This window comes from Cervus elaphus, chromosome 26, assembly GCF_910594005.1.
Source record: "Cervus elaphus chromosome 26, mCerEla1.1, whole genome shotgun sequence".
Taxonomy (NCBI): domain Eukaryota; kingdom Metazoa; phylum Chordata; class Mammalia; order Artiodactyla; family Cervidae; genus Cervus; species Cervus elaphus.
Genome location: NC_057840.1, coordinates 34673801 through 34687485, shown reverse-complemented (window position 1 = coordinate 34687485; position 13685 = coordinate 34673801). Strand labels below are relative to the sequence as shown.

Genomic DNA, 13685 nt, shown 5'->3' with positions numbered 1-13685 from the left:
TCTGTCTTCCATGGAAACAAAGAGGCGTGCTTTTCCCCGTTCCCCTCAGATCACATCTGATAAGAATTTATACTTGGCCACAGTATATCCTGCATAACGCAAGTTATGAGAGCATCTACCTCCCGACCTCTGGAAGTTACCCACACCAAAAGGAGACAGACGCAAACAAAGCGGTACCTGACCTGTAACCCTGAAGCAGCAAAATGACCAGATAAAGGGGGAAACAACGGCATTTCCAGTTGAGGCTTCTCCTTCCTCTCCTAAGCCCTAGTGGGATGTCGGTGATGGGAAATGCAGGTGGATGTCTGTGTACAATCTAGATTGAAAGACACCGGGACTTCTCTGGTAGTCCAGTGGTAAAGAGTCTGTCTGCCAACACAGGGGACACAAGTTCGATCCCTGGGCTGGAAGATTCCACATGCCGCAGAGCAACTAAGTCCATGTGCCACAACAGACCACGTACTGATTGAACCCAGGCATCAAGAGCCCATGCTCCGCAACAAGAGAAGCCACAACAATGAGAAGCCCACACACCACAACTAGAGAAAGTCCATGCGTGGCAGCGAAGACTCAAAACAGCCAAAAAAAAAAAAAGACATCATAAAATAGAAACACAGGACCACATTCTCAGCTTACCTGAATAATAGCAAGAACCGGCTTAAAGGTAGGGGTCTTTTCTTGCAATAAACTCAAAACTTCTTTCGAATTCTGAATGACTTCTCTACATTGGGAAAGAGAAACAACATAGTCAGATCTAGGTTTGACTAGAAAGGGAGGGTACCACCCATTTTCTTAGAAGGTCTCTTACTCTAATTAGACAGCAAAAGGGTGCTCCTCCGGGTATGCACAAGGTCAGGGGGATGCCCAAGAGAGCAATCATGAACTACTTAACCCGACATAAAATATGACAACCTCTTAATTTTCAAAATAAGCGGAGGCAAACGAGCTGGATGCGAATGGTAATTTTCTAGGGGTGACTTTTTCTCTTGCATTTTCTAAGTTTACTGTACTAAGAAGTTTGGGTTTCTTGGTTCAATAATTCCCTTTCTCCACCACACTCCTTCCACTCCAGAAGAGTCTGGGTCCAGGGGGAAAGCAAATCTGGGGGGGGGGGGGGTAGTTACTAATACAGGGAATTGTGGAGGGGGTAAGAAGTGACTAGTCAGGATATACTTTAAGCTCCTGAGTTTACAGAAGGGATGGGAAGCAAAGGCTGCAGAAACAGTGGGGAGGTGGAGGGATCAGATATTCTCCCGACACCTCTCACAGAAGGGGCCTTTGACTCCTCTGGGCCCCTCAAGTCTGCACTGGAACCTCCTGAAAAATAGCAGGGGCCACCTTCTTCTTAGCATCCCCCAGGTGTCAGCTCCCAGGGACAGGGGCAGGCCGAGATAAACGTGGTACAAGGCAGGCTCTCTTTCTGTAGCTTCCTGGGAGGAGCCATTTCAGAGACCACTTTCCACCACCATCCACACAAAATGTTCCTTACTTGTATACAATCAAGAAAGTCGGCTCTTTCAGATGAATTTATTTACAGAACAGAAACAGACCCTCAGACATAGAAAACAATCATATGGTTACCAAAGGGGAAGAAGGGAAGGGGGAGGGATAAATCGGGAGCCTGGGATTAACAGACTTTACCCTATATGAAATAGACAAACAACAAGGACCTACAATATAGCACAGGGAACGACATTCAATATCTTGAAATAACTAAGGAATCTGAAAAAAAGATATATCTGTACTTATATCTGGGCTTCCCTCATGGCTCAGACAGTAAAGAATCCGCCTGCAATGTGGGAGACCTGGGTTTGACCCCTGGGTGGGGAAGATCCCCTGAAGGAGGGCATGGTAACCCACTATAGTATTCTTGCCTGGAGAATCCCCATGGACAGAGGTGCCTGGCAGGCTACAGTCTGTGGGGTCGCAAAGAGTCGGACATAACTGAGCAACTGAGCACATATATATATCTATATATACACAGACATATATATGTACTGAATCACTTTGCCATATAACTAAAACACAACAACATTGTAAATCAATTACATTTCAATTAAAATTTTTTAATTAAAAATATTAAATAATTTTAAAAAAAAAGAAAGTTGGCTCATTTTCCTCTCACAGTAATAAACAAGAGGCTTAGCTGAGGCGGTACCCAAGCTTCAGGGCTTAAGATCATCTTTAAGTTTTATCTCCCATCTCCACCAGAGTCTTGCACACACAACAGTTTTCAAAAACTGCAGGGTGAACTCCCAGCCAGGTCCCATCAGCAGTAAGTGGCCATAGACAAAGGAACGGGGCAAAATGGCCAGGCGCAAAACTCCCCCCAGTTTTCAGAGAAGAAACTGACGAACATAACTGGCAGGCACAGCTCCTATTAGGTGGAAGAGGGGTGCTCGGAAAATGTTTATAGGCCTCAAAACTTTACCAAGATGAGCCTTTCCACTGTCAGCTGAGCCAAAAGAAATGGAAAAAATGAGCATGCAGCTGTCTACAAACCAGGCAAGTTTTTGTTTTTAATCACCTGGGATAAAGCAACTGGATTCCCAGTGAAAAGACTGTATTGTTCTGTTGAACTATATATGAAAATTCACAGATCACCTTATAAATGAGCCAGAATCTTCTTTGTAGCAAAACGTGGCTGAGGACCACGTGCTATATGCAGATTCCCTGCTCTTCTTATGTTTATGATTATTTTGGCCACACTGCTTGGTGTGCAGGATCTTAGATGGAATCCAGGCACCCTGCAGTGGAAACTCTGAGTCTTAACCACTGGGCCACTAGGGAAGTCCCTCCCCACCTTTCTTGACTACGAATTTGGGCTGTATTGGGTCCTCATTTCTGTGTAGTGTGGGAAGGCACTGGAGTGTGGGTCCCAAGTGGTTCCTGGCAAGAAGGATCAGCCAAAGAGCGTGGGAAAGAGAACAGCTCTGTGCCTCAGCCCATCAAGTTGGACTCCCTAAGTCTGGGTGGGGCCTGGAATGTATGTTCTCAAAAAGGAGTGTCTGGGTGGCTCTAAAGCTCTGAGTGGAAATAGCCCCGGACCCAAGCTCAGGCTTTGGTTGACCAGCATGGACAATTTCCTGAGCCGTAAAGAACCCAACTGTAAGGGCAGGAGCTCTACAAGGACTCTACCTTTGTTCTTATAATTGTAAAATGTTCTTCTGCGCCTCTAAGCTACACTTGAACACTGAAAACACGCCTTACAAAAGCACTTTCCCCAGAAAACACCTGCAGTTCCTACCATTCCAATAAATGAAACGCTCAGGACTACAGAAGCTCAGATCTGTCACCAACTCAGCTACTTGACTAAATCCCCCAAGACTTGTTACATGTGTAATGTATCATTCTTTGGGGTTACTCATTATTCCTACAGTGCCAAGCAAAGCAAATAAGGAGTTACCAGGTTCAATAAGTCTAAAAAGTTTCTAATCAAGAGATTTTTTTTTTTTGCCCTGGTGAGAAAAGTTGTCCTGTCAACTTCTAGTTGGAAGGAGATTTTTGCCTCCTATACTGTCTTCAGACTCTTACCTTGAAACCAAATCCCCCTAAAACCTCTTATTCAATTCATGATTAACCTATCTAAAATTTTTGTCCAGTTTCCTGTGCCCTTTGACTTTAATCCTGTGCTAAATAAACTATCAACCAGAGCCAGATGACTAAAATTGTTATTGGTAATCTCATTAATGTGCTAAAATTGCTATCATAAAAATAAATAAGATTGCTATCATAGATCTCATTAACCATACACTCAGGAGATGAGCTAACAGACTCCCACTCAAGGATCAGCCAGCCAGAGAAGCATAAACGGAAGACATGCTGATTGTCAAAGCTACAATTAAGAAATGAAATGTCACAGAAACGTCACAAGATGACTAATTCCAGCCTTTCAGTTCTTCCCCTTAAAAAAAAAAGAAAAACAAAACAAAATGTTAACTCAGAGACCAAGCTGGAGTGGATCTGAGGCTTGTCCTGGACTCACCTGCTTGGTACCCTACAACAAACGTTGTATTTGCCTACATCACAACCCCATGTCGGTGGATTGGCTTTGCTGCGTATTTGGCCAGCGTTCCCAGTTCAGTCTGGTAACAGTCCCTTAAGGTGAGCTCATTGCTTAAAACCTAATGACAGGAAGAGATGAAACCTCAACTTTCACAGAGACAAGGGTAAGCTAAACGAAAGGGTCCTTGGAGTCGCAGGCCACCTCAAGAAGTGCTTTGGAAACAGGCATATTCATTCTCAGAATGAAGGCTAGAAGGAAAACAGCTATGGCTGAAGGCGAACAGCTTGCTCGGGGACTGGCATCCTGGAGTTAGGAGTCCTGGTGAGGGCTTTCCCGCCACCCCCAGGAACGTCCGGAGCGCTTGCTCTACGCTATCTGGGTCCCCAGCTAACACACTTCTCCAGACCGGACTCTACTTCCCTTTTCTCCGCCGAAGGGCGAAGAGGAGCGGCTAGGATGTGTGTGAGGGATCGGGGGGAAGGTGGGTGGAGGGGGACCCGCGAACATCTCCGGGTGGAGACAGCGGAAGGCCTGACCCGGGGCTCCCAGGGTTCGCCTCTGGCCCTCGAGAGACCTCTGGAAACAAGCTGCGCTGGGGATGCCGTGCCCGCCGTGCTGCGATGCTTGGAACCAGACGGCCCCGACTTCGACCGCCTCCAGTGAGTCAACGGGTGGGCCGGGCCGCAGTCCTCCCAGGCGCCGGAGGCTGCGGTGATGAGCGCGGACTTCAACGGCAGTCACAGTCCACGGCGCGCAGATAGCGTCTGGGAGGCGGAGCCGCTGCGCCAATGGGCGCGGATCGCTGGGCCATGGCTGCGTCCCCCTACTCCCCCAACCCTAGCCCCAAAGCGCTCCAGCCCCCGACCCCGGATCCGACCAGCTGAAGGGCGGAGCAGAAGGTGGAGCAGGCGCCCCTCCTTCGCGGGGGCTCCCACCCTCGACGCGCCGCGCCGCCCCTTTCCTGCCCAGGCCGCGCCCCGCGCAGTTGCATCAGAGCCGGCGGCTGGAGGCGCACGTGGAGCGCGGCACGCGGTCTGGGCTACGCAGCACCCGCTGGGGAGGTCCACGCCCTCCCGATCCCCCGCCCCCGGACCTGGGCTGGCCTGGGGAAACTCCGTTCTCGCGCTCGCCTAGCCCATCCTCCGGATGCCCGCGCTGCCCGCCCCTCCCTAAACCCCGACCAGCCGCCATCACCCCGAAAAGTTGGCACCAAACACTACAGCCCATGCTCAGCGAACCTCCACGGAGGTTCCCGGGGGTCGGCCGAGACTCGAGCACTGCAGCCGCCCGCCTTCTGGGTACCTCGTAACCACCCCCCCCCCCCCGCCAGCCCCCCGCCACTGCCAGGAACCTGGGCGGCGGCGAGCGCCGGACACTCACCGGACGATTGAGTCCCGCGCTGGGGGCGCCGGGCTGCCCGGGCCCTGGCTGCTCCCGGCCTGGGTATCCCGCAACCGCTGTTGCCCGAGGAGACCCTCCCCGCCGCCACATCCGCCGCCCCCGCCGCTGCTGGCGCGACAAAGGGATGGCAGGCGGCGCGGCGGGCCGGGGGGCTGCGGGCGCGCGAGCCGGCGCAGGACGAGAGGCAGGCGCGCGCTCATGGCGAGGCGCGAGCGGTGGCGGCGGCGAGAACCGGAGGCGGCGCGGGTCCTCCCGCGACGCGGAGATGCGGCTGCAGACCTCGGAGAGGCAGCGGCTCACGTCTCTGCCGTGGGGTGGCTGGGCGGGCCGGTAGCGGGGCCAGAGGCTGGAAGGACCTGGCTTGCCTTCCTCGGCCGACGGGGGCCCCTAGGGGGCACTGCGCTCGGTGGCCGTGACGTGGGGAAGGCGGGGGCCTGAGGGGCGCGGGGCTGCTCTTCCAGCTGCCTGGACGCCTGGCTTTCGGGCAGTTTTGAGTCGCAGGCGAAATTTGATTAGGGATAAAAATCAGAGGAGGGTGGGGTGTGAGGATGGGCCTGCCGCCCTGCCTCGAGACCCTACGTTCTTCCTCCGCCTCGGATGCAGATAACATCCTGCCCGCGGGTGTCAGTTTGCTTCCTAGGAGGGCAGTTGGTCTAGGTGCTGACTGGATTTATCAGGCTGGAGGAGACCAGTGAACGGTGTGTGGGCCTTGGAGTTCACAAGGTGACTTCGCAGCCTTAAGCAGGTGACAACCTCTGAGAAGCTTAACTGCCTCAAAATGAGACGCTGTGTTTAAAATCTTATAAATACCAGGTAAAAGAGGAATAAAGGGACAAGTTATGAACACTGGTTTTTCCAGCAGCTGAAGTCTGTACGGGATGCTAAAGAGACACCGCATTTAGTCCTAAAAAAAGGTAAACTGTTTTGTCCTGATTTTCAACCTGGAGAAAATTGGGATCAAGAAAGATCAGTCTGGTCTGCAGGCCTTCAGTGATCATGTCTTAATCTTATACTACTGTCTGTATTTTCTTTATTGCAAGGCTGATTGCCATATCTGACATGGGGAGGGTATAAAAAACAATAGTTTTTTGTTTGTTTAGTCGCTAGGTAGTGTTGAACTCTTTGCGACCCTATGGGCTGTAGCCCACCAAGCTCCTCTGTCCGTGGGATTTTCCAGGCAAGTATACTGGAGTGGGTTGCCATTTCCTTCTCCAGGGCATCTTCCCAAACCAGGGATCAAATCCGCATTGGCAGACAGATTGTTTATCACTGAGCCACCTCGGAAGCCCACAGCGATAGCTAACATTTCACAAAACTGTGAGGTTGGTATTACCACCTGTTAACACAAGTGGAAACAAAATCATAGAAGTTGTGTCTTGTACAAGTATTCCAAACTAAACCTGGGTCCACTCGCTGGGGCTCATGAAAGCCGACCTACTGACATCAGGTTGTGACGAGGGAAAAGTGCAAGGGTTTATGCAGGTGCCAAACAAGGAGAACTGGCAGCTAATGGTGCAAAAGATGCAAATTCCCCAGTAGTTTTCAGGGAAAGGTTTTTTAAAGACAGGGCGAGGAAGAAGGTTTCAAATGTGTGATCAGCTCATGGACATTCTTCTGATCGATTGGTGGTGAGGTAATTCTGAGTCAATATCATCAACCTACTGGTTCAACTGGTCCGGGGTCTATGTGCTTGTGGGCAACATACATTTAACCGCTTTGATCTAGTGGGGGTTTCACTCTCTGTAGAACAGCTCAAAGGATATGTCTCAGAATATTATCTATAGCCCTTGAGGAGGAACAAAAGGTCCTTGACTTTGCCTCAGGACTAAACTATTAATAATTATTTTGGTCTTACTTGGCTGGTTTGCTTGTTTCTGCACTTGCGCACTTCTCTGATTAAGTTTATTCTTTGGAACTTGGGGAAAGTCTGGGAGGCTAAAGTTTTTCTACAAACAAGAGGCAGGTGGAGGACATGGGGGTGATGGAGGGTGATCTGTCCCAGGAATGCACCATAGCGTCCTGCTCCATTATGCAAACATATAAACATCAGAAAGGAGACCTGAATGGCCTGTTCAGCTACTGTCCTGATAATCTTGGGCAAGTCTTAAAACCCTCAGAGGCTTATGTGTCTCATTATAAATTGCAGACCACTCATTTAATGGAAATAGCAGTGAAAGAACCTATGGTAGTTTTTTTTATCAGCTGGCCCCAAACACCACTTAAAGATGCACATAAAATTAGCCTGGAAAATGATCCGGAAAATGATCCTGTCCTTTATTTTATTGATGAGGCAACTGTGACCCAGAAGAGCCAAAGAATGACCCAAGGTCAAACAACTTATCAGGACACTGCAAACCAGAGCAAGTCCTCCAGACATTGACAGTACCACTAGACAATGCTGTTGCTACAGCTAAAGAAACAATCAAAGTCACCATGTCATAACTCACATTGTCCATAGAAACACAGGTTGCCCTGGTGGCTCAGATGGTAAAGTGTGAAAGTGAAAGTCACTCAGTTGTGTCCAACTCTTTGTGACACCATTCACTATACAGTCCATGGAATTTTCCAGGCTAGAATACTGGAGTGGGTAGCTGTTCCCTTCTCCAGGGGATCTTCCCCACACAGGGATCGAAGCCAGGTCTCCCATGTGGCAAGCGTATTCTTTACCAGGCGGTAAAAAATCTGCCTGCAGTGCAGGAGATGTGGGTTTGATCCTTGGGTGGGGAAGATCCCCTGGACAAGGAAATGGCAACCCACTCCAGTATTCTTGCCTGGAGAATCCCATGAGCAGAGGAGCCTGGAGGGCTACAGTCCATGGGGTCACAGAGTTGTATATGACTGAGCGACTTAATACTTTCATTTAATGGACATTCATTGGACATTGCTGAACATGGGTCACTGGCCACAAAAATGAAAATCACCCAGTCCACAGGAAATTTATGGGAAATCTCTGTACCTTCCTCTTAAATTTGCTGTGAACCTGAAACTGTTCTTAAAAAGAAAAAAGCTTTTTTTTTTTTTTTAAACTTATCTAATCTACCCTCAGGAGTTTTCAACAGTAACTCCACAACTGTGGTGACAGTTTGCCAGTCCATCTGATGAGTGCTGACTACAGTGATATTTACAAAGAGTGTGAACTCTGGAGACCACATATTGTACAATCTTGTTTACAGGAAATGTCCAGGATAGACACATCTATAGAGACATAAAATGCCAGGGTTTGCTTACGGCTGAGGGCAGGGGAAATGGAGGAACTGGAGGTGAGAGCTGATGGGGACAGGGTTGTTTTCTGAGATTATGAAAGTGAAATGCATTGCTGTTTCTGGAGGAGAATCAAGAGAAAACACCAGAGGATCTGAAGCTGTAAATGAACGTGTTTTTCCAATATATGTACTATTATTTATAATGTATATATAGAAAAACCTAAAGGAAAAATAAAATCACCCACAATACTATCACCAAGTCATAACTGTTAATTTTAATCTCTTGATTTTATTTGAGATTGTTTTTATAAAATTGCAACCATAGGCCTCTTCTTCACTTGCTGTATTTGTTTTCATGAAATTGGGAAAGGATAATATTTGAAATCATGACTTCTAATGGTTATATATTATAACCTATTTTGTGGATAGACCATAATTTATTTTACCTTTTCCTCACATTGTTTGTATTGTTTCCAGTTCTGATGTGAGAAATAATATTCTTTCATTTGCTTGCTCCCTGGCTGTGCCCTGAAGGCTTTCTATGTGTCGAGGGAGGGGTGGGAAGGTGAATTGGGGTCACACTTGTGGTGGCAATATTTACCCATCTTCCTTTGCAGAAGCAGTTCTCAGAAAAATTATAACTGCTGAAAATGTTAAGTGGAAAAGAAATAGCACAGGGAAGTGGAGGATAAACATCATAGCCACATCTTCATAGAAAAAGGCAACCCTCCTGATCATATTGCATTGCAGTTTTTGAACTGCATGGTTCAGCCTGGCACAGCAGGTCCCAAAGACGACTTTCAGCACTTAATGAAATATTCTATATGGAAGAAAAATTTAAATAGAGAAGAACAAGTTAAACCAGTACGCCAAAGCTAAACTGATTGGGAACGGTGAGCCAAAAAAACAACGGTGAGCCAAAAAAACTTAACTTGTTACTGTAATTCCTAATATGGAAATGACTCAGGCCATATATTGAGCTACAAAGCTGCCTTGAGGAAGGCACTTTGGAGAATGTTTTCAACCATCACCAAAACCATATGATGATCCATACCTTTAAAGTGATACTTTCTATCTTTAAATTAGATCTCAGGTTAAAGTATAATAATAAAGTTTACCTAGAAGCCTTGCAGGTTTTTTTTTTTTTTTACTGTATTAAAGTTATACTTTCTAATCTTAAAAAATTTTAGGTGCTTGACACTGTACTCAGGTCTGTCTCATAATATGATCAACTTTGATCTTAGATATAATTTTAAAAAATCACTTTAAGGTCTAGAACAACAAATGTCTGGGCTGATCAAGCCAGTTAGTGTATTGTACTCAACCTCTTCAGATCCTCATGTGGGTGACCGTGGAGGCCTCTGTCTTCTGCTCGCCTTTCCCTCTTCTCCAGCTCCACTCTGGAGTCAACAGGAGGGCCTGAGTATAAGGTGCTTACCTTGCAGATGAGAGCTATTTGGGTTCTTACATACTCATAATTTGGCTTCCTAGGAGGCTCAGAGGTAGAGAATCCACTTGCCAATGCAGGAGATGCAAATTCAATCACTGGGGCAGGAAGATCCCCTGGAGAAGGAATTGGCAATCCATTCCAGTATTGCTGCCCACAAAATCCCATGGGCAGAGGAGCTTGGCAGGCTACAGTCCGTGGGGTCCCGGAGAGTGGGACATGACTGAGCCGCTGAGCATGCCTGCATGCATGAAAACTGACAACCCCCACTGCCTGGGGCCGATCTTGCCTTCTGAGATGGCCCACATCCAGAGTCTGTTTCCTCCCTGAATAAGCCTCCTTTCACCTTACTATGGGTTGATTTTGAATTCTTTTCTGCACAAAGCCAAGAACTCCCTTTTGACGGCTGTCCCGGGGACAAGACATGATTTGGGATGAGACCATCCTTTTTCTCACCCCACTCTCTTTTCTGTAACACTTTGCAATAACATTTGCACATAGATCAAACAAAGTTTGTTTCCAATAGGGAATATATATGTATGGTTAATATAATATTTATGTCTCCCTCCAGGGCAGAAGACAATGATAATGTTTTCTGTCCACAGAGTTAATATAACGCCTCCCTCCAGGGTCAAAGATTGGGCAAGTTGGCCAGTAAGTCTTTAAGATACTGCTACTACTGCTGAGTCACTTCAGCCGTGTCCGACTCTGTGCGACCCCATCCCTGGGATTCTCCAGGCAAGAACACTGGAGTGGGTTGCCATTTCCTTCTCCAATGCATAAAAGTGAAAAGTGAAAGTGAAGTCGCTCAGTCATGCCTGACTCTTCGTGACCCCATGGACTGCAGCCTACCAGGCTCCTCCGTCCATGGGATTTTCCAGGCAAGAGTACTGGAGTGGGGTGCCACTGCCGTCTCCGTCTTTAAGATAAAGGATTCCTAAATCCAGTATTCCTAGAGCAAATATTCCTATACCAGCCTCTATCCCAGAGTGAAGAAATCAACACTTAATAAGACAGAGGCTCAGGTGTCAGTTTACTGTGCATAACTGGCACAAAAAAACAGGCATGTTGATGGAAAGCTATAAAGCATGAAGGTTTAGTGCTATAAGCATTAAGAAGAGGCACCTTTCCAGACCTGGAGAGTCATCAGAAACTTCCATCAGATCAACTGGAACCTAAAGGATGATGATGTTAACCTTTTCCGACTTCAGTCAACTAAAGCTTGGACTGTGTCAACCTTTACCCAAATTTTATGCTGAATTCTGCCCAAACCTGTTCATAAATAGGCATGTACCCTTACCTTAAAATCTTCCCCAACTTTGCTGTTGGGGAGACACTGCTTTGGGAAACATCTCCAGTGTTCTCCTTACTTGCTGCAAGTAATAAATCCTCCCCATTTTTGGCCTGGTTGTGTCTTTGGGCTTTACACCCACCAAGAGGCAAACCCAATTTTGGGGTAACAATATGATTGCTCTGAGACACTCTCTATAGGTCTCCTGCATTTTGCGTCTCTGTCTGTCTTATGTCAGTCTTGTTCTAGGCAAGGATATTTGTATAGCAAACAACCTTGGAAGAGAGTGTCTCCCTTCAGGGCAGAAGGCAGATATGTTTGCTGTCTACAGAGTTAAGATAATGCCTCCCAACATGGTCAAAGGTTGGACAAATTGGCCAGTAACTCTTTAAGATAAACGATTCCTTAAATCCAGTATTCCTCAGCTGTGGAGATATTACCAGGTAGGCATGCATTGGGTCGGAGAGCTTTAACCAAGGAAGTCAACGGGAGACCCAGAGCAACTATCTCAGTCCTAAAGACAGCAAGCAAAAATTTGCAAACTACCACTTCATTCTTCAGCACAAAGCAAAGTTTATTAAAGCATAGATAACACTCTCAGAGGGAGAGCCGGCTGTTTCTGCGAAGTGAAACCAGCCTTCCCATACAGGTTTAAGTATGTTTATAAGGAGTTATTCTGCCGGGAGGCGGAATGCACTTATGGGTGAGTGACAGGGGGAAGAGCTGGGGTGTTGTCCTGGGCGATTATTTTTGTTTGATTGACTGTCCCAAGTTCTGTAACAAGTTCATTACTGCATATGCCCCTACTCTCGATTCACTAAGAGAAACCCACCTAAGGGAGGGCAAAACCACATGTAGATTATTATGTTAGTGTAATGAGTTTGTGTTTACTAGAGTTTATATGAGACTTCCCTTGTGGCTCACCTGGTAAAAGAATCCCGTTGCAATGCGGGGGACCTGGGTTGGATCCAGAGTGTATATGGGGCTTCCCAGGTAGCGCAGTGCTAAAGAATCCTCCTGCCAATGCAGGAGACACAAGAAGCGCAAGTTCGATTCCTGGATTTGGAAGATTCCCCTGGAGTAGGAAATGGCAACCCGCTCCAGTGTTCTTGCCTGGAAAATCCCATGGACTGAGGTGCCTGGCAGGCTACAGTCCATGGGGTTGCAAAGAGTTAGACATGACTGAGCATGCACACACACACACACACACACACACACGCACACACAGCATGTGCAGCCCAGGGATGTTCTCTCCTGTTACTGGGCTCCCTCTTTATCAGGATAAATTGCCCACCATCTGATCACAGTTTCCTTTGTTCTGGGTGAGGACAGGGGAGGGTCTCCAGGGTGGGGACTAGCTGGACTGCTTGCCTCCCGTCTTTAGCCACCATCACCTCTTCGCTGCTACTGTCAGGGGAGGGTCCCCAGATTGCTGGGGCTTAGCTTGCTTATTCCCCTCATGCTTTTCTTTTTTGCCTCTGTTACCTCCTTGTTGTTAATGTCTTACCTACCTAACAAAACCACCCCACTGTGCATATCTGGGCAGAGTGTAGCTTCTCTGCAGGCCTCTGTGGGCCTTGGAAAAGGAAGGGAAACCAATGCAAATGAGAAGCTCATGCTGCCTGTCCTGCTGAAAGTGGTCATGACCTCTGATGCAGAGGCAGGCTAACTTGTTAGTGCAATTAGCGTAACTAACATGTTAGTAACTAACTTGTTAGTAAAATCCCAGACCCTCCACAGTTCTTAATAGTGGTTTTTGAGCTGAATGTTAAGGACTGGGCAGGTTCTGTCCTGAATGGTAGTGGGAAGGCCATGCATGCAAAAGAAGCAGCTCCTACTAAGGCAGAGAGATTTGGGGACCTTTGTGCAAGATTTGATTCTGTCTGTGTTTAGAAATATTATGCTGGCTAAGACTTAGGAGGATAGAGATAAACACGTCTGAAAATGGGGAAGACTGGCAAGACAACCAGATAAGAAGTTAGGTCAACATCATCATCCCTTATGTTCTGGTTGATCTGCTCCGGTGGTTGAGCACTTCAGGCTGATCTTTACCGTGGAAAGAGAGCTGGCAGTCCTTACACAGCTCACATACTACCTTTGATAGTGTTACTTCTCTTGTCTAATAACGATCTGTACTTTTGCTCCCTGTTGTCGTGTGTGTGCTCAGTCGTGTCTGGCTTTGTGACCCATGGACTTTAGCCCTCCAGGCTCCTCTGTCCATGGGATTCTCCAGGCAAGAATACTGCAGTGGGCTGCCATTTCCTACTCCAGGGGTTCTTTTCAACCCAGGGGTCGAACTAGAGTCTTTTCTGTCTTCTGCATTGGCGGGCAGATTCT

The 13685-nt window shown here is 47.5% G+C and overlaps 1 protein-coding gene across 5 annotated transcripts in view; it reads right to left on the bottom strand.

The window, feature by feature from the left end:
• Positions 1-5899, bottom strand: part of MTHFD1L (methylenetetrahydrofolate dehydrogenase (NADP+ dependent) 1 like) — a 174077-nt gene extending 168178 nt beyond the window's left edge. For 2 of the 5 annotated variants that reach the window (XR_006337942.1, XM_043888033.1), the window contains exons 1-2: positions 5387-5899; positions 637-721 (exon numbers count right to left, since the gene is read on the bottom strand). Coding sequence is in view for 1 of the 5 variants with exons in the window: in XM_043888033.1 (XP_043743968.1) it covers positions 637-721; positions 5387-5607 (306 nt within the window). In the remaining 4 variants the exon portion in view is untranslated. The other 3 variants (XM_043888034.1, XM_043888036.1, XM_043888035.1) reach the window with 3 other exon arrangements.
• Between the last annotated feature and the right edge of the window lie 7786 nt (positions 5900-13685).